At 39.9% G+C, this 25,037-nt stretch overlaps 3 protein-coding genes across 7 annotated transcripts; all 3 read left to right on the forward strand.

The window, feature by feature from the left end:
- Nucleotides 1-272: 272 nt before the first annotated feature.
- LOC306820000 (polyunsaturated fatty acid lipoxygenase ALOX15B-like) lies at nucleotides 273-6,179 on the forward strand (the record flags this gene model as incomplete). Its single annotated transcript, XM_079337626.1, has 13 exons — nucleotides 273-513; nucleotides 1,148-1,229; nucleotides 1,376-1,498; nucleotides 1,611-1,714; nucleotides 2,706-2,872; nucleotides 3,012-3,155; nucleotides 3,883-4,086; nucleotides 4,297-4,383; nucleotides 4,471-4,640; nucleotides 5,051-5,172; nucleotides 5,268-5,368; nucleotides 5,590-5,760; nucleotides 6,000-6,179. 13 exons carry the CDS (start codon nucleotides 273-275, stop codon nucleotides 6,177-6,179), a joined length of 1,896 nt encoding a protein of 631 aa, XP_079193752.1.
- Nucleotides 6,180-9,420: 3,241 nt separating this feature from the next.
- LOC306820001 (polyunsaturated fatty acid lipoxygenase ALOX15B-like) lies at nucleotides 9,421-16,636 on the forward strand (the record flags this gene model as incomplete). The annotated part of the gene is made up of 14 exons (XM_079337627.1): nucleotides 9,421-9,573; nucleotides 10,475-10,679; nucleotides 11,248-11,329; nucleotides 11,457-11,579; nucleotides 11,694-11,797; nucleotides 12,047-12,213; nucleotides 12,353-12,496; nucleotides 12,898-13,101; nucleotides 13,286-13,372; nucleotides 13,462-13,631; nucleotides 14,044-14,165; nucleotides 14,858-14,958; nucleotides 15,325-15,495; nucleotides 16,212-16,636. 14 exons carry the CDS (start codon nucleotides 9,421-9,423, stop codon nucleotides 16,389-16,391), a joined length of 2,013 nt encoding a protein of 670 aa, XP_079193753.1. The 3' UTR covers nucleotides 16,392-16,636.
- A 1,012-nt stretch (nucleotides 16,637-17,648) lies between these two features.
- LOC306820724 (uncharacterized protein) lies at nucleotides 17,649-24,759 on the forward strand. Of its 5 annotated transcripts, none has more exons than XR_013778695.1 (3): nucleotides 17,649-17,853; nucleotides 17,993-24,570; nucleotides 24,710-24,759. XR_013778695.1 is itself a non-coding variant. In XM_079338664.1 (3 exons), the coding sequence occupies exons 2-3, from the start codon at nucleotides 19,228-19,230 to the stop codon at nucleotides 24,726-24,728; spliced, it is 4,131 nt and encodes a 1,376-aa protein (XP_079194790.1). In that variant the 5' UTR covers nucleotides 17,649-17,853; nucleotides 17,993-19,227; the 3' UTR covers nucleotides 24,729-24,759. The 5 variants fall into 5 exon arrangements, 4 of the variants coding, with proteins under 4 accessions (XP_079194790.1, XP_079194789.1, XP_079194791.1 ...); XM_079338664.1 differs by having other exon boundaries at nucleotides 17,993-23,339; XM_079338663.1 differs by having other exon boundaries at nucleotides 17,993-18,291; nucleotides 18,808-24,759.
- Nucleotides 24,760-25,037: the final 278 nt, after the last annotated feature.

A 25,037-nucleotide genomic window follows, 5' to 3' on the forward strand; every position in this document is an offset into this window, starting at 1 on the left:
GTCAAAGAGGATAAAGAGCTTCTGCAGCACTGCCTTTGTTAAAAAAAAATACAATTATAGTGATGTTGTTGTAAATTCTCACTAAAGTTGATTTTTAGTTGTATAATTCTTCAGGCAATGCTCAATGCACAAATGTGGCCAAAAGAAACAATACATCTGAACAATGCTTCACATAAAAAAACTGATCTGTTGTGCAACCTTTGGAGTTGTTTAATCATGGGGATGTTGCAGCTCTGTTTTTGGTATACAAATACATTTATCTAACCTCATATATGGATCTTGTCAAACCATTTCTGTCATTACTCAAGGTGTCTACTTTTACCCTGTCCATTCCCGAGTCCATTGGAAAGCTGCTCCAAGTCCGGCTGAACAAGCGTCCGGTCACAAATTTCCCTCAAGACACCTGGTTTCCTGCCAAGGTAGAAGTGAAAACCCCTGAAGGAGAAACTTTCAACTTTCCCATCTACCGCTGGATCACTGACAATGAGGAGCACTTTTTCAGGGAAGGAAAAGGTTTGTCCTGTTCACTTCCTACTGACAACATTTAAATAAAATGTGTAAAGTGTGAATTTATACCATCTAACTGATTATTTTAAAAATATTGCACCTTATTGTAGCACTGGCAGCACATCATACCAAGCATCTTCCACCTCAAATGGCATCCAATTAGATTATGAATCAATACATAATGCCCTCATTTATAAATTCATCAGTGCCCTTACCCTTCAGTACCTCTACATCCTGCTACACTATGTCCTGAAACCTCCAGTCTTTAGACACTGGCCTTCTGACCATTCCACACACTGGATGATATTTATCTATTTGTCTAAATTGCACATCTATGGAGACAGGGCCTTCAGTGTAACATCCCCGACCCATTGGAACACCCTCTCCATATATATAATCTGCAATGTCCCATCTTTAGACTGGTTCAAAAAACTCTCAAGCTCTCAAGCACCAACCATCCTTAACTCAACCTTTCCACCGATCTAACATCCTTTGCTACCTGTCTCAATTTTTCTTTTGTTTTGATTTTTGTTTGGTCCATACACCATGTAAGTGTCTTTGTATCCTTGACAGACCCTATATACAGTCAATCTAATATTACTGTATTATTATTGTTATATTATTGGGATTTTTCTTTAAGGTCTCTTGGTCTTTGAAGACATTCGTCCTCTTGGAGAGTATCGTCGGGAAATGGAACTAAAGGAACGAAAAGAAGACTATCAGTGAGTACTGAGTGTTTTATTTTCATAACCAAACATTGACAACCTTGTGAAATTGTGAGACCTGTCAGGTTCTGTCAGAATCTATTTTCATTCAAACCCATCAATGAAAGAAGAAATCTAAATCTGATCTTTTCTGTTTTCCCCAGATGGCATGAGTATGAAGAGGGAATCCCCCATTGCATGAAAGCAGCAAACACTGAGTCTCTGCCTATGGAGGTCCATTTCTCCTTCACCAAGAGTACAGAGTTTCAGTTCACTGCAGCTCAAGGGTGAAGTCTATCAATTCTATCAACAATCTATTAATGAATAACACTATGCACGTACCTCTCTACCAATTTAGCAACACTATTAAAGATGTGTATTTTTGCAATTTTTTTCCAGGTTGACTGCGCTGAAACTGAGTGGTCTGGGTGAATTAACAGACAAGTGGACTGACATGGATAGTATCTACCGGGTATTCACCAGCAAAATCACTGACATATCAGGTATTGCACTATTATCAAGCTTGTACTTCATGCAGGTTCCCAATGGTCCGCCCTCTTATGTTAGGAAAATGTTGATCTGAACTTTTGCTAACAGTACGTTAGGTGCAGTGGACAATCCTAACCCCCTCCCTCCCATTTTACAGGGAGACTAGTGTATGTTCAACATGGGCCCTAGTTTTTTTTACGTTTAGTATTTACATCTCTCAAAACATCAAACATACTTGCTGCCGCTGACTACAATCTTTTGGAGCAATTACAGTCAACAAAGCTACTGTAAGTCTAAAAGACTCCTTGATTCTGCCTTTACTAAAAATTAAATACAGATGCCAATACAATTAAACAGGAAGACAAGCTGCTGCTCAAGTAGGAGTTTCACTCTATAATGTTTCAGGTTGGTGACTTGTTGAAGAAAGAGTTCATCTGCAGAGCAGGGTTTGTTGTATTGTCAGACAGGTAGCAGTTTGATGTGTCCTTTCTAACGAGCACTCACAATGGGCATTAAGATGTTCCAATTGAATGTTTTGGGGGTTTTTTAAACTGCCCCTCAGGTAAAAATAAAGTTTTTTCAATTTTATTTAATTGAAAATAGGTGAAAGAATTTCTCTTAGATATCATACAAGTATCTATCCATGACTTCTGCCATGAAATCATTTGTTCATGTCTAATGAAGGGCAAGGGCTTGAAACATCTCATGTGGTGACACATTTTATTAAATGTGATTTGGAGCCACTTCTGCTGTGTGGATTTAGTCTCCCTTCTGCCTCTATTCCTGAGATAAAAACTGACCAAAGATAGTCTTGCTTTTGTTTCTTTAGTGAACCTACTTCATTTATCCTTTTACAAAGACAAAATCAAAAACTGTATTTATGCCTGTTTATGTCTCTGAATTCTGTTAAACACATTGTTTGCTACTTTTCTTGATGACCTGCAGTCCTGTTAATATTGACCAGTATGTCTCAAACTGAATCTAATATTCCCCTTTCTTTTCCAGCGTATGTCCAGAAACATTGGAGGGAGGATGAATTTTTCGCCTACCAGTTTCTAAATGCTGTCAACCCCATGCTGATCCGAAATTGTTCAGTCATACCGAAGAACATTCCTGTCACTGACAGCATGGTCTTCCTCGATGGTCAGAAAACTCTGAAAGAGGAAGTGAAGGTGATTGTTTTGACTTTTAAGGGTCTGAGAAAGATTTTCCTGATGACATGATAATTATGCAGCTGTAAGTCGCACTTACATTTCCATTTCACAATGTAAAAGTAATATAAATTCTCGTCCTCACTAAAATTTCAAACAGAACGGCAACATATACCTGTGTGACTACAAGATGTTGGATGGAGTGGAGACAAACACCATCAACGGGAAGAAGCAGTACTTGATGGCTCCCCTCATCCTGCTCCACAAAACACCTGATGACAAGCTGATGCCAATCGCTATTCAGGTGAGAGTGAATGTTATGATGATGTTTCAGATAGATTCACTTCAATGTTTACCTTGGGGTTAGTGAAACAGCATAACAGTGACTGAATAGAGCTGTGAATCAGTAGAAAATGAGTGAATAACCATCTAAACAGTTTGACTCAAATCTTCTTAAAACAGCAGCAAGATCTAAATTGCTGCTGTTATTTCCTCTTGGCATTTTCTACCAACATTTTCAAGACCACATTGAAACTTGGCTGGCTTAGAAATGAAGCCACCCTGGTTGTGTTATCTCGCCTGATAACATAACCAATCCCCTTGACATCTTGTATTATAATACCCAACCACTAACCAAATTTAACATATTAGAAGTCTGATAGAAATAAAAAAAATAAAGAATTCTTGGTCTCTAGCTTTTTTGTCCCTTCATGATCAGTGCACAAGGGTGAACTTTAAAATTAATCAACCTTTTTGAGTATCACAAACTTCATGTCGTGGTTGCTTTGAGTGATGATCAACTTAGTGCTTTCTAGCACTTATTTGCAGGTATACTACAATCTCCATACTTCACTCTCCTAAATTCATCTTTTCTGTCATGCATTTGTTTATTTGTGGCAGCTTGTGCATGCCAAGTCAGGAGGGTAAAACTTACAGTAAAAGGACTTCCAATGATTGTTCGTCATATTTAACATTGGTGTAAATGGATTAAATGACTGCAATAACCAATGTCTCACTTTCTTCTCCTGCAGCTGAAGCAGACTCCTGGAGAGGACAATCCCATCTTTTTTCCTACTGATTCTGAGTACGACTGGTTGATGGCCAAGATTTTTGTGAGAAGTGCAGATTTCAACTTCCATGAACTCAATGTTCACCTGCTGCACACTCATCTGCTGGCTGAAGTTTTTGCTGTATCTCTTCTGCGCAATGTGCCCATGGTGCATCCTCTGTACAAGGTGACTGCAAGGCAGAACACTGAAGTTACTGTATTTCTTTTTATTTTTTATGATAAATATAATTCTTTACTGATCCCCATTGGAGATATTCAAGACCATGTTGTTCAAGTGTGCAGTCCACATTTAAACATCATAGGAGCCCCAGAATTTCTGACAGTGTTTCCAAGAAATAATTAGACTGCATGTAACATTCTTTCATCTTTGCCTCAGCTGCTCGTCCCTCACACTCGCTACACCATGCAGATCAACTTCATGGCTCGAAATCTGCTCATTTCGAAGAATGGTTCTTTCACAACGGTAGGAAAAGACCAACACTGCAGGCCTTAACAAATACACGTACATTAGCTTTCTTAAACCATGTGACTTCTGTTAACTGGTTTCTAGTACGCAGCTTGTGGCGGAGAAGGCATGTTCACAATCATGAGGAGGTCAATGGAATCAATGACCTACACCTCCCTGTGCATGCCAGACGACATCGCTGAGCGTGGGATGAATAATCTACCCAACTACTACTACAGGGATGATGGACTGAAGCTTTGGGATATCATACACAAGTATTTAATTCTCAAATTATTGTATTTTGTTCGTTGCAAGTATTGAAGTGAAAAATAAAGATTTCAAGGTGTCCTTATTGTCCCATAGGGGAAATTTGTAAAATAAGAGCCCACAGAAAGGAAAGGAAACAGCAACAGCAAAACTAGACCTCATTAAATAATCAGACTAAACACAATCAAAAAAATAGAACACAATCAACAGCATCAACAATGAAACTAGTCAATGGTTCATACTTAAAGACGAATTTCTACCTGAGTAATGCATTGTGAGAATAGAGCTGATTGTTTTAAGAAATATGGCTTACATGATTTTTAATGGTCCTTTAAAATATGGTCTTACTTGCGGCTGCATAACAATGTATTTTTCATCTCAGAATATTCTTGATAAAACCTCCCCATGTTTCTTTAAGGTTTGTGGATGGAATCCTCCGCTACTACTACAAGAGCGATGCTGACGTCGAGAAAGACTCTGAACTGCAGAAGTGGATTTCAGACATTTTTGTACATGGATTCCTTTCCAACGCAAACACAGGTGTGCTTAGCTTTATCTTCATCAATATGTACATGACTTCTATGAAGTTATATAGACATCGTTAAATCATGCAGTTTATTCTCCCTCATTCACAGGAATTCCCCAGCGCTTTACCACCGTGGCTGCGTTGATCAAGTTTGTTACCATGGCGATGTTCACATGCTCGGTCCAGCACGCAGCTGTGAATTGTGGACAGGTGAATGTGTTTTAATTCTGTTCCATCTTTGGGAATAGGCTTATTAGAATTTTCATTTTTCTTTGAATCAGAGAGATTGAAGCCAAACCTCAGCAGGTCCTTCACTATTTTGAATCATTAATGTTGTGTTCCCCCTACATAAAGACAGTCAAACAAAATGTCCAAGCAAGTCCATTCTGCTTTGCCTCAAAATGCACCTTTCTGTCATTCATTCATTGCAGTTTGACTATGGTGCCTGGATGCCCAACAGTCCCATCTCCCTGCAACTTCCTCCACCAACCACCAAGGGGACAACAACTGAGGCCACCATGCTGCAGACGCTACCTGATGTCAACGTGACAGTTCATGGGATGACCGTCTTGCATCTTCTCAGCATGCAGGCCACTGACTTTGTAAGTATCAAAGACCTCTTGAAAAGTTAAATGGGTTTCAAGTAGATTTATATGTCAGTAAAGAAAAATGTTATGGACGATCCGGAAGCTTAACAGACTGTAAGTAGAATAAAAACGGGAAAATCAAGTTAAATGAAAAAAGAAAATCTGACAAAGTCTTGCAACTGTACAATATACATATCTCATCATCTATATGGTTGTTATTTAAAATAAATAATATGTATCATTTGCTTCATCAGGTCCCTCTTGGCCAATATCCAGATGAGCATTTCTCTGAGGAGATTCCCCGCAAGCTGATCAAGAGGTTTCAAGGTGACCTTGAAATACAAAATGTGACTATCAAAGTCAGAAATGAGAATCTGGATATCCCATACACATACATGCAACCAACTTTGTTGGAAAATAGTGTGGCTATTTGAATATGTGAGTGAAACAAGTAAACAAGTAAATCAAGGTTCATCTTTTTCTAAGTGGAAACAATGGAAGACATCATTGCATGATCATTTTTGTTCATTTTTGGTTTATATGCAGTTTTCATTGAAAATGTGGGATTGGTTCATTTGAATAAACATCGACCGCTTAAAATGATGGTCACACTATGTCGGTGTATGTGCTTTTATGGGGCAGTTCAAGGGGGATTTGGTCACAGTCCTGAAAAATGTAGGTTATTTCAATAACCCCTAGTTCTCTGAGTAATTTGAGTGAGTCTGTGGAGTGATTCTCCTGCGTGACCTCATCAGAAGCTTAATAACACTAGATCAGCCCTCATTGGCTGGCAAGTATATCAACTATGTCTGAAGCCCTCCTCCTATATAATAGGCAAGTATAACACCAACCGTCATCAAACAAGCTCACCTCTTCCTCGCTTCCATAGTAAGTAGGGTGGTCTGGTGAGATACACATTCATGCTACTGAGAGAACCAGGGTTATGTAAATAACCTAAAGTTCTCTTTCATAGTGTAGTTTCTCCATCTTTCATTATGACGTGTAGATGATGAAGAAATCTTCACTGATACTGACTTGCTTGTATAATAACACATTTATTTACAAAGACAAGAAAAGCATCAATCCAGGCATTGCCGGTCCAGCCTGGGAGAATCACCAGCCAATTGTGATCCCTCTTGAACAAAGGAACAGTTTGGTATTCATACAGCATTTGGTCAAAGCAACAGTAGAACATTTATGTCCTTATTTGGACTTAGGTCAACAAATGGCATTCAGGTCAACACCTTCTCATACATCCCACCCTTCTTATGTTTACTCTGGACATTATGGCCTTAAGGTTTATAATTCATTGCAGAGGTAAATCCCTCAGTGTTATCTGCTCCTGTGTACCCTAAGGGTCAACACCTGTTTACTCTTGTTTTAGACCCAAACAATACCCAAATGCTATCCTATACATTCTTAAGGAATGACCCCAAATAAACCAATTCATTCTCTTTGATGTTAAACCAAGCTCTTCCTTAAGTACACTAATTACTCCACCAAAAGATCACATTTTAAGCAGGACAGTTATAGTTCACATAATTGCTCATATCACACAGTGTCGCAACTACTGTCTATAAAACACTTCAATAGCATTTGTTTTGTCTCTCACTATGGGGAAAATACTAACCCCCAGATTGCCAGACAAGCCTGATATGAAGACAACTGTTTCCAGTGGCCCGTCTCACAAAGAGAAAGAGGACCTAAGATGGAACTGAAGTGAGGACTGAATGTGCCATGGTTGTCGTTGTGACATCCAATTTATAAAATCTAGCAAAGGTATGGGGTGAAGCCCAGCATGCTGCGACACACACCTCCTGAATAGAGACTCCTTTAAAGAAAGCCCATGAGGTCGGTTGCCCTCTGGTGGTGTACTGTAGGCCTGCAGGGGGATTGATGACCCTTGCTGGTAAAAGTCATTCATCAGAACAATGGGTGTGGTCTATAGTGCTGACAGGCACACACCCTCAGCAATGGCTTATATAACTTGCATTAAGAAAAGAGCAAAGCATATTCAGAAACGTTGCACTTTCAAAAGCAATGGGAACAAATGCAATGGCTAAAAAACGTGCAGCAAATGAAACAAACGTTCTGCAAATAGCCAAAACAACTGAATTTACATCAAACGGGGAGTGTGTGCTGCCAAGGAGTGGCAGTGATGTTCTTGCCAGTGCCACTATCTGTGGCTGCAGACGGTGCATGAAGCCTGTACATATCGAGTGTTTTGGCAAACATGTCCATTAACATCTCTTGTTGCCGTAAACAAAGCATTATATTTACAATTCTATCTTTTTATGTTAATGGTTTTCAGAGCATTTCTTTCTTTCACCTTTATGTTAGCAGAAAAAGAATTCTCAGTGAGATTGCATTTCTTTTTCAAGACAGTCCAGGAAATGTCAAGTCTCTGTCTGCTACAGAGGCTGAGAAATAAAGTTTAGTACATATTGAAACTCTGTGCAGTTTTTCTTAAAATGCTCAGGTTTGGGGACGTTTTTCAAAAGAAATCTTCCTGGTGTGGTTAGTTGGGTTAGTGCTCTACGTGGAGGGTAGCTAGAGTTCTCCAGGCGGGTGGCCCAGGTTCCTTTCCTGCAAGTCACTACACACACTCTCTCTCTCACTAATTTCCGACTATATCCACCATCACTAAAAATAAAGGTGTTAATAGCCCAACAAAAAAGATCCATCCCATAGAAAGCAGAAACAGACAAGTTTTGCTCAGTAACCAAAAACCGTCACAGTTACCAAAAAAAACAAAACAGAAGATGAGTCACTGTGTGGCAGGTTCCTCTTATTGAGTACTGTCGAAATATTTGGACAAACCGTCATTTTTATGCTTTGACAACATTGTTATCGATACTTTCATATCAATAAATCCCCTTTTGAATTAAATTGTATTTAATTTAATATTTCCAAAATAAGAGGCTGTTTTCTCTGGAGTGCAGTTAGTTTGATTTATTTGTACAGGTTTAGTTGGCGTGAATGCCACACAATACTTTAGTGAATCAGTTCCTCTCTTTGTGTTTATGTGGATAAAGTGCCACTCACAGCGATGTAGACTTGAATGAGTGGTTTGACTGCAGGTAGTGACTTGGCTGAACCATTTAGTTTACACTGATACACTCATTATTTAAATGGCAGGATCCTAATTATATTTTCATTATATTTATTTAAATAAAAAAGTATGCAATTAACACTAGGAAGAGTGGTCTAGATCTGCACTGTATGTAAAGTATCATAAGCTAACTTATTGTTGTCATTGGATCTTTTTTTAATCATGAATTTATTGATGGGTTAAAGCACTGAGACATTTATTTCCATTATTTCACAATAGTTTTTTGTTTTGCATTTGGTGTTCAAACTAACGTTTCATCACCTGACATGATTATTACTTCAGACTTGATCCGCCCACCAATCTGTAAAAGTATAAAAGAGGATGCTTACTTTGGTGTCAGGAGGAGTTCATCAAAGTAACTTCTATTCATCATTTAAGGTAAGAGACATGCTTTACACAACTGGACTGTAACAGATTGTCGACAAAGACAAACTCCATTGCAGGTCTTATTTGATATTAATATAGTTTAGAGTTTTTGTTTTAAAAGTTAAAAATAACCAATGCTGAAAAAACACTAATTATTCTCTTTCCCTTCAGGGATTCTTCTGCTCTTGAGGGTGAAAATGGCAAAGTATGAAGTGACTGTCTATACTGGAAAAGTCCTCTTTGCCAACACTTTTCACGATATCTACATTAAGCTGGTGGGGACAGATGGGGACAGCCCTCCCACTCGGCTCATAAACAGCACAGGGCCTTTAGCCTTCAGCACTGGAGCAGTAAGTGTAAAATATTCTTCTATATGTGCAATGTTGAGCTGGACTAACATAAAGGTTCTGAAGCTCAGTAGCCTGTGTGAAGAAACAGCTTCTTTTTAAACAGCCATGTATGTTTTTTTGTTTGCATGGTACTTGAAGTATCCATCCACAATTAAAAATTAACAGTAAATAATGGATAACTGACAGTCGTTTTTTAAAGTCACACAATGTTCATTATTGGCACTAACAAGTAGAATAACAGGCTAGGAGAAGCGCAAGCAGCACCAGTTTACTTTTGATTTTGTTGCTTCCTTTGAAAATCTGTCTTGTGTCCAAATTAAAGCTGAAGAATTGCTAATAGTTCCCCTGTGAAGACCAATTAATCATAAATTCATTTGATAGACTTATTGTATTTGATTTGACTGAAATCTGGAATGATGAATGAAATATCATTCATTGTTTTGTTTGCATCAGTGTATAATTAAAGATGCTCAGCGCACTGTCTTCCTGTCTTGTTACATTTGTCTAAATCAGTCCTTGCTCAGATGGCGTCTTTAATGCCTGTCCATTTTCTCTCATTTACTTGAACAATACTGCCCCCTTGTGCAAATTGTTTGAAAAGAGCTTCTTCAGCACTGCCTTTGTAAAGACACATACAGCTATAGTGATGTTGTTGTAAATTCTCACGACTGCTGATGCCTAATTTTTCAGGTATGCTCACCATTGTGGCCAAAGAAACAATACCTAAAAATGAGTCAGATAAAAACTGATAGTAGCCTACAACATTTTGTGTCGTCTAATCTTATATTTTCAGTGTTTTTATGCCAGTTATGGGGATGTTGCAGCTCTGTTTTTGGTATTCAAATACATTTATCTAACCTCATATATGGATCTTGTCAAACCATTTCTGTCATTACTCAAGGTGTCTACTTTTACCCTGTCCATTCCCGAGTCCATTGGAAAGCTGCTCCAAGTCCGGCTGAACAAACGTCCGGTCACAAATTTCCCTGAAGACACCTGGTTTCCTGCCAAGGTAGAAGTGAAAACCCCTGAAGGAGAAACTTTCAACTTTCCCATCTACAGCTGGATTACTGACAATGAGGAGCACTTTTTCAGGGAAGGAAAAGGTTTGTCCTGTTCACTTCCTAATGACAACATTTAAATAAAGATTGTAAAGTGTGAATTTATACCATCTAACTGATTATTTTAATAATAAATAATAATAATACATTTTGGGGTTGGGGGGGTTCCAATGTCTGGGTGCCGAGCAGCTGAAGGCAGTGCCCTTGCCCTTCCGTACCTCTCCATCCTGCTACACTTGAACACCATGTCCTGAGACCTCCGGTCTTGAGACACTGGCCTTCTGACTATTCCACACACTGGATCATATTTATCTATTTGTCGAGACTGAACACCTTCAATGACAGGGCCTTCAGTGTAATATCCCCCATCCCCCAATCTGCAATGTCCCGTCTTTAGACTGGTTCAAAAAACTTCTCAAGCACCAACCATCCTTAACTCAACCTTTCCACCGATCTAACATCCTTTCCTACCTGTCTCAGTTTTCCTTTTGTTTTGATTTTTGTTTGATCCAACCACCATGTAAAGCGTCTTTGTGCCCTTGAAAGACCTATATACCGTACATTCAATCTGGTATTACTATTATTGTATTATTGTTTGGATTTTTTCTTTAAGCTCTCTTGGTCTATGAAGACACCCATCCTTTTGGAGAGTATCGTCGGGAAATGGAACTGAAGGAGCGAGAAGAAGACTATCAGTGAGTACCGAGAGTGTTTTATTTTCATAACCAAACATTGACAACCTTGTGAAATTGTGAAACATGTCAGGTTCTGTCTGAATTAAAACCCATTAATAAATGGACTGATCTTTTCTGTTTTCCCCAGATGGAATGTGTTCGCAAAGGGACTCCCCCATTGCATGAAAGCAGCAAACATTGAGTCTCTGCCTATGGAGGTCCGTTTCTCCTTCACCAAGAGTACAGAGTTTCAGTTCACTGCAGCTCAAGGGTGAAGTCTATCAATTCTATCAGCAATCTATTAATGAATAACACTATGCACGTACCTCTCTACCAATTTAGCAACACTATTAAAGATGTGTGTTTTTTTGCAAATTTGTTCCAGGTTGACTGCGCTGAAACTGAGTGGTCTGGGTGAATTAACAGACAAGTGGACTGACATGGATAGTATCTACCGGGTATTCACCAGCAAAATCACTGACATATCAGGTATTGCACTATTATCAAGCTTGTACTTCATGCAGGTTCCCAATGGTCCGCCCTCTTATGTTAGGAAAATGTTGATCTGCCCAAACCGTCCAAAGTTATACAAACAGTATTTGTTCATGTCTAATGAAGGGCAAGGGTCTCTGAATTCTGTTAAACACATTGTTTGCTACTTTTCTTGATGACCTGCAGTCCTGTTAATATTGAACAGTAAGTCTCAAACTGAATCTAATATTCCCCTTTCTTTTCCAGCGTATGTCCAGAAACATTGGAGGGAGGATGAATTTTTCGCCTACCAGTTTCTAAATGCTGTCAACCCCATGCTGATCCGACGCTGTTCAGTCATACCGAAGAACTTTCCTGTCACTGACAGCATGGTCTTCCTCGATGGACAGAAAACTCTGAAAGAGGAAGTGAAGGTGATTGTTTTGACTTTTAAGGGTCTGAGAAAGATTTTCCTGATGACATGATAATTATGCAGCTGTAAGTCGCACTTACATTTCCATTTCACAATGTTAAAGTAATATAAATTCTCGTCCTCACTAAAATTTCAAACAGAATGGCAACATATACCTGTGTGACTACAAGATGTTGGATGGAGTGGAGACAAACACCATCAACGGGAAGAAGCAGTACTTGATGGCTCCCCTCATCCTGCTCCACAAAACACCTGATGACAAGCTGAAGCCAATCGCTATTCAGGTGAGAGTGACTGATTAGAGTTGTAAAGCAGCAGAGAATAACTAAATGACCAATTAAACAGTTAGACTGAGATCTTCTTAAAAAAGCAGTTAGGTCTAAATAGGTGCTATTGATTCCTGTTGGAACTGAAAGTTGTGTTTTTTCTTCTCCAAACTGAAAATTAACTGGCTGAGAAATTAAGCCACCTGCAAGAGCAAAAAACTGTAGTTGTGTGATTGACTACGAGTCTAATTTAATAACAGATCCAATCCCCTTTATATCTAATTTTAAACATATTTGTAGTCTGTTATAGAATAAAAAAAGATTTGGTTTCCAAACAGTTTGTCCCTTTATGACCAGGGCACAGGGGTGAATGGATTAAATGACTGGAAGGGCCTAAATCTCACTTTCTTCTCCTGCAGCTGAAGCAGACTCCTGGAGAGGACAATCCCATCTTTTTTCCTACTGATTCTGAGTACGACTGGTTGCTGGCCAAGATTTTTGTGAGAAGTGCAGATGTCAATCTACATGGATTAAGTGTTCACCTGCTGCGCACTCATCTGCTGGCTGATGTTTTTGCTGTATCTCTGCTGCGCAATGTGCCCATGGTGCATCCTCTGTACAAGGTGACTGCAAGACACAACACTTAACTTACCTTACCTTGCTGATGTTTGAATCTTCTTTACTGATCCCCAGTGGAGATATTCAAAACCATGTTGTTCAAGTGTGCAGTCCACATTTATAAATCAAAGAAGCCTCAGAATTTCTGATCTCTTTACTGAGTGTAACATTCTTTAACCTTTCCCTCAGCTGCTCGTCCCTCACACTCGCTACACCCTGCAGATCAACTTCATGGCTCGAAATGGGCTCTTTTCTAAGGATGGTACTTTCACAAAGGTAGCAAAAGACCTGCACACTCAGTAGCCTTAACAATTACATGTACAGCAGCTGTCTTAAACAGTACTCCTTTGTTTGCTGGTTTCTAGTACGCAGCTAGTGGTGGAAAGAGCATGTTCACAATCCTAAAGAGATCAATGGAGTCAATGACCTACAGCTCTCTCTGCATACCAGACGACATCGCTGAGCGTGGGATGGGGTCTATTCCCAACTACTACTACAGGGACGATGGACTACAGCTTTGGGATATCATCCACAGGTTTTTAATTATTTTTATTTTGTGTATATATATATATATATATATATATGTATATATATATTTTTTTTAGTACCTCATACAATCCCACTTGAAAAATACCAAACTATCTATTTATTTATTCATTTGATTCTTATCAAAAAAGCATATAGTAACATTTCCATTATCACATTTACAGTATGGCCTGCATCTAGGTTACAAGGTAAACACTGTCGTTAATAGTCTTAAAAAAACATAGCTGATTACTTTAAGAAATATGGCTGACATGATTTCTAATGGTCCTTTGAAATGGTGTCATACTTACAATAGATAGATAGAGACTTTTTATGTCATTGTTTCAGGTACAGTACAAGTACAGAGAATGTATATTCAATCTCAAAATGTTCTTGATAAAACCTCCCCATGTTTCTTTAAGGTTTGTGGATGGAATCCTCAGCTACTACTACAAGAGCGATGCTGACGTCGAGAAAGACTGTGAACTGCAGAAGTGGATTTCAGACATTTTTGTACATGGATTCCTTTCCAATGCAAACACAGGTGTGCTTGAATAAAAAAACTCTTAGCTTTTGTAGTTTCTCAAGTCCTCCTTTGACGATGATGTGTAGATGATGAAGAAATATCCGCTGACACTGACTTGCATGTAATATAAGACATTTATTTACAAAGACAAGAAACAGCATCAGTCCAGGTTAGCCATGTTACCTGGGAGAGTCACCAGCCAATTGTGATCCCTCATGAACAAAGAAAAGACCCTAGTATTTATACAGTATTGGTCAAAGCAACATCAGAACATTTACGACTCTATTTAGGCTTTGATCATTCAGGTGTGCCTCTCCTACAGTCCTGCACCCCCTGTGGTTCCTCAGGACATATGACTTCAAAGGTTGCACAGGTCACCATGGGGTGACTTCTTATCTCCCCCAATGTATCCTAAGTGTCTGTTCTCACTTCAATACCAAATTGTTTATCTATCACAGTCTTAAGGAATGACCCCAAATAGACCCCTTCATTGTCTTTGATGTTTAACAAATCTCTAACCTTAAGAACACCATTTGTCCCACCAATAGCTCACATGTTACAGCAGCATACTTACACTTCACATACTTATTCATATTACATTGTATTGCATGTAAAATACATAACACTTTATCGTCATCAGTATGTACATGACTTTAATGAAGTTATATAGACATCTTTAAATCATCCAGTTTATTCTCCCTCATTCACAGGAATTCCCCAGCGCTTTACCACCGTAGCTGCGTTGGTCAAGTTTGTTACCATGGTGATCTTTACCTGCTCACTACAGCACGCAGCTGTGAATTCTGGACAGGTGAATGTGTTTTAACTCTGTACCATCTTTGAAAATGTTTTGATTAGAATTTGCATTTTTCTTTGAATCAGAGAGATTGAAGCCAAACCTCAGCAGGTCCTTCACTATTTAGAAAAATTAATGTTGCGTTCCCCCTACATAAATGCAGGAGATAAATGTGGAATAGACATCTTTGTTGACTTCTTTGGTTCATACTGAATTATTTTATAAAGTCAAGGGCACATTGTCAGAAAGCCTGACATGACGCTGCTAAAAACATACAAAATATTGCTTCCTGGCTTAGATATTTTTTTTTGTTAGCAAGTCCATACTGCTTTGCTTCAAAATGTTATAATCAACCACCTTTCAATCATTCATTCATTGCAGTTTGACTATGGTGCCTGGATGCCCAACAGTCCCATCTCCCTGCAACTTCCTCCACCAACCACGAAGGAGACAACAACCGAGGCCACCATGCTGCAGACGCTCCCCGATGTCAATGTGACAGTTCAGGGGATGACTCTCTTTCATCTTGTCAGCATGCAGTCCTCTGACTTTGTATGTATCCAAGGCCTGTTTAAACGTTACATCAATCAAATCTGTACCTGAGAGGTTTCAGGAAACAACTGTAAATAGAATAAATACGGTAAAATCCATTTAATTTAAAAAAATCTAATCAAGTTCTTGCAACTGTACAATATATAACCCATATCATTCTCTCCAGGAAATACACCAGGCCAAAAGTTCTTCAAATTGATTGATTCTTCATTCCTCCAACTCCTTTCCCACTTTAACCCACTTTGACTTCAACATAAATCCACCGTCAAACTTAAATACAAAATGACACTAAATTAACATAAATTATGAACAGAAACGTACGTGATTAAACTATACAATAACTGATATACACACATAACTCATTGGCTGCATAACCCTGAGAGGGAAAGAATCTTGAAGAAAAACGATAACAAAAAAACTTGCAGATATAGCACGTGAAATCTTGCTTCTTGAGGAAAGAAAGGTATAGATCGCTAAATAAACAAAAAACAGAAACACATCCTAAGCACTTCTTACCTCATGTTTTTCAAGTGTGTCATACACCTTTTGTTCCCCCTGCAACAGGTGATAGTTATTTATTTCCTCTTTATATTAAATTAAAAATTACAAACAACATTTAAACAAAATCAAACAATGTGACATAAATCATATTTATGGCAGTTAAAAGCCATCATTTGTTACTTAAAATAAAAAATACGTATCATTTGCTTCATCAGGTTCCTCTTGGCCAATATCCAGATGAGCATTTCTCTGAGGAGATTCCCCGCAAGCTGATCAAGAGGTTTCAAGGTGACCTTGAAATACAAAGTGTGACTATCAAAGTCAGAAATGAGAATCTGGATCTGCCATACACATACATGCAACCAACTGTGGTGGAAAATAGTGTGGCTATTTGATTATGTGAGTGACCAAACAAGCAAATCAAGGTTCATGTTTTATATGTGAAAAAAAAGGAGAACCTTTATTCTCTGGCAGACATCAATGCATAGCATGATCATTCTGTGCTAATTTCTGGTTTAAGTGCAGCTTTCATTGAAAATGTGGTATTGGTGATGGTGATTTCATTTGAGTAAACATCGACATGCTTAAAATATTCTATTGTGTTCTTCTTCGTTGGCAAGATCATTCAGCAGTACATTGTCCGTAGACAGATAGATAGATAGATAGATAGATAGATAGATAGATAGATAGATAGATAGATAGATAGATAGATAGATAGATAGATAGATAGATAGATAGATAGATAGATACTTTATTGATCCCGAGGGAAATTCAAGGCATCCAGTAGCAGTATACAGACAGGCAGGACACAGGACATTAGTTACAATACACACCCGCTGTGCAGTCCTTCAGTCTGACGTACTGTGGTCTCTCTGTGAGGTAGTCAGTGATCCACCGTAGTTCAAGAATATTCCATCAATTTTTACTATGAATAAAAATATATTCAAACCATTTATTAATGTTGTTCATTTATGGCTATTATGTTCCTATGTATTGTGCCTTCATGTCTAAGGTATTGAGTGATATTTGTTTTTCAATGAAAGATGGGCTAGATGTGAATAAAACCTTTCAAAATCATAAAAGTGATCATCACTGTTTTAGATCAATCATTGGCCTACTGTGGATTTATAAATTATACATCAACCAGAGACTACCGTAAATTCCGTACTATTGAGCGCACCTGGATATAAGCCGCACCGGCTAAAAATAAGTAAATAAATGTATTTGTACATATATAAGCCGCACTTGATTATAAGCCGCAGGTGTCCACGTTATAACAAGAGCTATTTACACAGACGTAGGCTACCGGTAACATCCGCAAATACTGTAGCGTCCGTACGGACGTTAAAGGACGACGAGAGCATTCAAATAATAACTTTTAATAACCCGATCACTGTCGGCCGTGACCACGCCGTTTACAGCAGAGAACAACACACATAACTTGCCGTAACAATCCAACTCTCTCCCCCAGCGTTCTCTCATACAGCCACTCAACACGTTCTCGCTGGTGCATTCACTGACTCTCCACATAATCGGAATTATGAACACATTATCAACTACTGACTTTACAACATGAACCGTTACAATACGAAGCCTAGCCGACGGTGTCTGTAACACGGCTGATGAAAAAGATGACCGTAATATATGTAAAGGCCAATAATTTGACTTATTTTAGTTTTCGTCTATGGTGGAGTTTTGGGGCTTTTATTTTGAAGGCTTCCTTTAACCGGAAGTGCGGTACAACGGTAGCTATGGCAACAAACGCCAGTAAAAAGACGTTGATGGAGGGTAAGAAGTTAAACAGTACAGAAACATTAAAGAAAACAGTGTTTTGGCATCAGTCAATTGGGGAACAAGGTTGGTACAATTACATAAAGAATATTTCAGTTATGTAAATGTTTATTACAAATGTATGACGTTCTGTAAAGTTAAGGAAGGAAATTAATGAGCTGCTCAGTTAAAAAACGTTTGTAATTATTGTTTGTTTTTTGCTCAGCTCTTACGTTGATGAATGACACCGACGGACATTAAAGGCATTTATCACCAGTTCTGGCCTTCTTTATATTGACTGGATGCTACAGTAAGAGCTTGACCATCGCCACGCTGCTGCACAACGGGGTCTCAACGTTCAACTGCAATCCCGTGACGTCCAGCAGATGGCAGCGTATGGTCAGAAAGGAAAATTCGAAATGGAAGAATTAGAAGATGCATCGATGAGTCAAGTAGACACAGATGAACAGTGCACAACTTTACAAGAAGAAACTCAGGACTTAAAGAACTCTCTTCATGATGAAGGTGAGGAGGGACAAAATGAAAGGGTTTCAATCACATGTAAAGATCAAATATCATCTGAGCTTCAAGACAAAGCCCACAGCTCGTCAGATTTACCTAGACGTTCAGAAAGGTTAAAAGTGCAAACTGAAAAGATGACAAGTTACCTAAAAGAAGAAATTAATAGAAAGGAGAAAAAACTAATAACTCATTATGAACTATGGAAAACACAGGCGCGTCAAACAAGAGTCTGGTTAAAGTCAGATATCACAGAAGAGAAGATGTCAGAACTTGCCGACATTGTAGAACAAAAGAAAGAGGACGTGCTAAGGCTGTATTCAGAAATAAGGAACCAAGCAGCACCATCACTGGATATAAGGAGAAAGGTAGACGCATGCGAGGCAGTAACTGATGATATCATAAAGATAATTCTGTTCAGAATAAGTGGTGTTGATGGTGATTTTGATGCAGAGCGTGAAGGATTTCGTTTACGTGGCCTTTTAAAGCACGACTACGCCCTGTCTGTTTATGGCTCAACAGCAGCATCAGAACGCAGCCAGCAGTCCTCATCTTCACAGCTCACAACAAAACGAGCTGACGCAGCGGCAGAACTAGCAGCAAAAGAGGCGGAATATGAGATTGTACTTGAGGAACAAAAACAGAAAGAAAAGATAATAACCCTAGAGGAGGAGCACAAGAAACAAATGGCAGAGTTGGAGCGCCTGAGAGCCCGAAAGGATGTGAAAACCGCCCGAGCCAGGTTTCATGCTTATGACAGGGAGTTAACACATTTGGATGATGTACGTTCAGTAAAAGGTGAACACACCCCAACGGACCGCACAAGAACTCCCTCCCAATTCTAGGCAAGCAGCTCCCCCTAGAGACACTCATGTACATTCAGTAAAATTTGAACACGCCCCAACGTCCCAATGGACTGCTCAAGAACTCCCTTCCAATCCTATGCAAGCAGCTTCCCCTAGTGTCACTCAAATAGTGAAAGCAGTGCAAGATGGCTTAAATTTAAACAGACTTCCCACACCTGAACCAACAGTGTTTAGTGGAGAACCAATAAGCTTCATTGAATGGAAATCCATGTTTGTGTCATTGATTGAACAAAAGTGTATCTCAGCTGCAGATAAACTGTATTATTTGAAAAGATACGTAACAGGCCCAGCTCGCAAATGCCTTGAAGGGACTTTCTTCAGAAACGATGAAGAAGCTTACAAAGAGGCTTGGAACAAACTAAACCAAAGGTACGGTCAACCATTTGTGGTCCAGAAGGCATTTAGAGACAAGCTATCAAACTGGCCTAAGGTGCAGTCTAGAGATGCTGATGGGCTAAGAGCATTCGCAGATTTCATAAATGCATGCATGCTCGCAATGCCTCATGTAAGGGGGTTGCATATACTCAATGACAGCGAAGAAAACCAAAAGATGTTGCTCAAACTACCAGACTGGATAAATGCGAGATGGAACAGGCAGGTAACAAAGACTTTAATGGAGGGTAGTGAGTTTCCAAGTTTCAGTGACTTTGCCTCTTTTCTCTCATTAGAAGCAGAAGTTGCCTGCAATCCAATCACTTCCATCCAGGCACTTCATGACAGTGACAAAGGGAACACAAAGGAAAGCAAAAGAAAGGCAAGTGTATTTAACACAAACACAGCTGAAGAAAGTGACCAACAGACGCCAGCAAATGGCTCTCCATGCATGCTGTGCCAAGACACTCATCGGCTGAACAAGTGTCCAAACCTCCTGGAAATGTCTCTGGAAAACAGGAAGAAATATGTAAGAGACAATAGACTTTGTTACAGTTGTCTAAAGCAAGGGCACAATGCGAAAGACTGCAAGCGCCGCCTCACTTGTGAAACCTGCTCGAAGAGGCACCCAACCTGTCTTCATGATGACAACTTCAGCACCTATCTGCAAACAGAAATACATGTGAGTACAGATAACACGACTCAAGGTAACTCTCCTGAAACAGCAACAGTCATGTCACTTAATGTTGCCAGATCCGAACAAATAGTCAGCACTTCAATGATAGCTCCTGTGTGGCTGTCAACTACTACCAATCCGCACAAAGAAAAGCTTGTCTATGCATTATTAGACACTCAGAGCGACACTGTCTTTGTTGATCAGGAGGTAACACATGACCTGCAGGCAGATGTTTGTCCTGTGAAGCTGAAATTGACCACCATGATGGGTAAAAATGCTGTAATAAGTAGTGGAAAGGTGTCTAATCTCATTGTGAGAGGTTATAACTCCGCCACAGTCGTAAAGCTCCCCACTGCATACATGAAAGAATATATACCTGCCAACAGAGAACACATACCTACGTGTGAAACAGCAAAACAGTGGAGTCATTTGCTGCCAATTGTAGACGAAGTCCCTCCACTCCTCAGTTGTGAGGTGAGTCTCCTCATAGGTTATACTTGTCCCGGAGCTCTCGCACCCAAACAAGTGATATTAGGCAAGGAAAACGAGCCCTATGCCATTCGCACCGATTTAGGTTGGAGCATAGTGGGCAACTCTGTTCCACGTGACCAAACAGACATGGCAAGCAGTCTCTGTCATAGAGTCACTGTAAAAGAAATCCCTCCCTCCACTCCAGCTGATGCAATACGTGCTTTGGAAGGAGATTTCAAAGAGACCGATGGAAGTGAAAGGACTGTGTCGCAAGAGGATTTAGTATTCCTCCAGAAACTTGAGCATGGCATAACGCAAACAGAGGACGGCCATTTCGAAATGCCACTGCCATTTAAAGAAAGACCACAAATGCCAGATAACAAACATCTTGCAGAAATCAGACTAAATCAGCTCAAGCGGAAACTCACAAAGGATGAAAAATACAAACAGGATTACATGAAATATATGAGTGACACAATTAAAAGGGGCGATGCAGAAATGACTGATGACAATGGATCAGCCGGTGAGACATGGCATATACCGCACCACGGCATCTATCATCCAAAGAAGCCAGATAAGTTGAGAGTAGTTTTCGACTGCTCAGCAAAGCACAAAGGTACCTGTCTCAACGAACACTTACTCAATGGTCCCGACATGATCAATAATCTAACTGGTGTGCTCATGCGCTTCAGACAACACCAAGTTGCTCTGATGTGCGACATAGAAAAAATGTTTCACCAGTTCAAGGTCAAAGAAAATGATCGCAACTACCTCCGCTTCTTATGGTGGAAAGATGGAGACATGACCAGCCAACCACAAGCATACAGGATGACAGTACACCTATTTGGCGCGGTTTCCTCACCTGGATGCGCCAACTATGGACTCAAACACTTAGCCAAAGAGAACAGTTCCTTATATCCAGTTGGTTCACAGTTCATAGCCAGGAACTTTTATGTTGATGACGGAGTAATCAGCGCAGAGACAGTGAAGGATGCCATACAGCTGGCAAAGGAAGCACGGGAACTATGTGCAAAAGGTGGGCTAAGATTACACAAATTTGTGTCCAACAACAACGAAGTTTTAAACAGCATCCCAGCTTCAGAACATGCAACAGATACAAAAACAAAGGACTTGACATTTAGTGAAACACAAACAGAAAGAGCACTTGGTATATGCTGGAATGTGGAGAAAGACTGCTTTACTTTCAACTTTACACTCAAAGACCAACCACCAACAAGGCGTGGCATCTTATCCACAGTCGCAGCAATATACGACCCTCTTGGCTTCATAGCTCCCTATGTGCTCAAGGGCAAAGGGATCCTTCAAGAAATGTGTCGCCAAGGAACGGACTGGGATGACCCGCTGCCGGAACACCTCAGACCACGGTGGGAGTGCTGGTCAGCAGACCTACTCAATCTGAAGAACTTGCAAATCAGCAGATGTTATGTTCCTGCAGAATTTGGGGAGGTGGTAAGCAGAGAGTTACACCACTTTTCTGATGCAAGCACCACAGGATATGGACAGTGTTCTTATCTCAGACTAGTTAACAAAAACGAAGATGTTCACTGTTCCTTTATCATAGGCAAAGCCTGCGTCTCTCCCACAAAGGTCACCACGATCCCAAAGCTGGAACTCACCGCAGCCTCTACATCAGTCGCTGTAAGTAATATGCTTAAAGAGGAACTACTTTATGACAAGGTCGAAGAGTTCTTTTGGACCGACTCAAAGGTCACTCTAGGATACATAAGCAATGATGCGAGACGTTTTCATACGTTTGTTGCTAACAGAGTGCAGAAAATCCGCAACAGTACGTCACCACAACAATGGCTTTATGTACCTACTAGTGAGAATCCAGCAGACATGGCGTCCAGGGGCACATCTGTGAATGAACTGCTTGCATCAAATTGGCTCACAGGCCCCCAATTCCTGTGGGAAAAGGAAATACAGCTTCCAAAAAAAGACACCATTGATCTTCCAGTCGGAGACCCAGAGGTGAGAAAGGGGCAAACGTTAAACACAGAGACTGCTGAAGTTACAAGCCTCTGTGACCGGCTCACTAAATTCTCTTCCTGGTCCCATGCTGTTAGTGCGGTTGCACGGCTCAGACGATACCTTCTCAAAGACAAAGCAAAGACACTAACCACTGTAACTGAAAGACAAAATGCAGAAATTGTGATTATCAAAGATTTACAAAGACAAACCTATCAAAATGAAATAGAGACACTAAGTAAAGGCAAACAACTTCCAAAGACCAACAAATTGTGCAACTTGGATGTTTTCTTGAACAAGGACAATGTGCTCAAGGTGGGAGGAAGGCTCCATCACTCTTCTCTTCCCAGCTCATTCAAACACCCAATCATCATCCCCAGGGAATACCATATTGCGAAACTTATAGTTGCCCACTGTCATGAAAGGACCAATCATCAGGGAAAGGGCTTCACGATGAACGAGGTACGCTCCAATGGCTATTGGATTCCAAAGTTAAATCAAATGGTTTCTTCCTACATTCGCCAGTGTGTGTTTTGTCGAAGACAGAGGAGTCCCGTGGAAGGACAAAGAATGAAAGACTTACCCCCAGAGAGAGTTGAACACTCCGCACCATTCACTTACTGTGGTATGGATGTGTTTGGACCGTTCCTGACCAAACAAGCAAGGAAAGAATACAAAAGGTATGGCCTCCTCTTTACATGCCTTTATTCACGTGCAATCCATGTTGAAATGCTAGAGGACCTATCTACAGACACTTTTATAAATGGACTCAGATGCTTTATTGCTTTGAGAGGCTCCGTCAGACAAATAAAATGCGATCAGGGTACAAACTTTGTAGGTGCCAAAAATGAGCTGAACGCAGCACAAGGTGAAATGGACACTGACAAACTGACAGCCTTTCTTGCAGAAAACCAATGCGACTTTGTCCTAAACACCCCTCATGCTAGTCACGCAGGTGGAGTGTGGGAACGACAGATACGGACTGTGAGAAACGTTCTCAATGCAGCATTGGCTCTTGCACCAGGTCGCCTTACCGACTCGTCCCTGAGAACTTTCTTGTATGAGGCGGCTGCTATTGTAAACAGCCGCCCCCTGACAACAGACAATCTCAATGATCCACACAGTTTACAGCCGCTCACTCCAAATCATCTCGTCACCATGAAAACTTCAACTGCTCTGCCCCCCCCAGGACAGTTTGTCAACAAGGACTTGTACGCACAAAAACGATGGCGTCAAGTGCAGTACTTGCTTGAGCAGTTTTGGTGCAGATGGAAAAGGGAATACCTGCAGAACATTATGGTCAGACAAAGATGGCACACGCCTAAAAGAAACTTGCAGATTGGTGACATAATAATAGACAAGGATGAAATGCAACCACGTTCCCTGTGGAAACTTGGACGAGTTTTGGACATTGTAAAAGACATAGATGGACTTGTCAGAAAGGTCAAAATCGGTTTTGCTGACAAACATCTTACCAAGAAGGGTCGGCGTGTGAACAAAATGTCTATAGTAGAACGCCCAGTTCATAAGTTAGTTCTGCTACTGGAAGACTATGAAAAGTAACTCTACAATGCGGAAATTGTTTTGATGTGTGAAAGTTACAACACGTTTACAGGGTTGTTTGTTGTTGTTGTTGTTGTTTAATGATTTAAAGAAATTATTTGTGTTTTGTGTTTATCAGTAAATAATTTGGTGGGAGTGTAAAGGCCAATAATTTGACTTATTTTAGTTTTCGTCTATGGTGGAGTTTTGGGGCTTTTATTTTGAAGGCTTCCTTTAACCGGAAGTGCGGTACAACGGTAGCTATGGCAACAAACGCCAGTAAAAAGACGTTGATGGAGGGTAAGAAGTTAAACAGTACAGAAACATTAAAGAAAACAGTGTTTTGGCATCAGTCAATTGGGGAACAAGGTTGGTACAATTACATAAAGAATATTTCAGTTATGTAAATGTTTATTACAAATGTATGACGTTCTGTAAAGTTAAGGAAGGAAATTAATGAGCTGCTCAGTTAAAAAACGTTTGTAATTATTGTTTGTTTTTTGCTCAGCTCTTACGTTGATGAATGACACCGACGGACATTAAAGGCATTTATCACCAGTTCTGGCCTTCTTTATATTGACTGGATGCTACAATATATTTCACAAGAAAAAGTCCATCCATTCACTGCCTCAGAATGACTTCATTACTCACTTCCTCAGTCTCTGTTGTCGCTGTCAGTGTCATCTTAACGTGCAGCAGCTCTGTTAGCTTCTTTGACAGCCAGGTCGATCGCCTTTAACTTGAAAGCTACATCATATGCATTTCTCTGTGTGTTTGCCATGATGAGGGTGCGTGCATGAAGCGCAAAATGACTGATATTAAGATCCGACGTGACG

Source organism: Symphodus melops (assembly GCF_947650265.1).
Source record: "Symphodus melops genome assembly, chromosome: 2".
Classification (NCBI taxonomy): domain Eukaryota; kingdom Metazoa; phylum Chordata; class Actinopteri; order Labriformes; family Labridae; genus Symphodus; species Symphodus melops.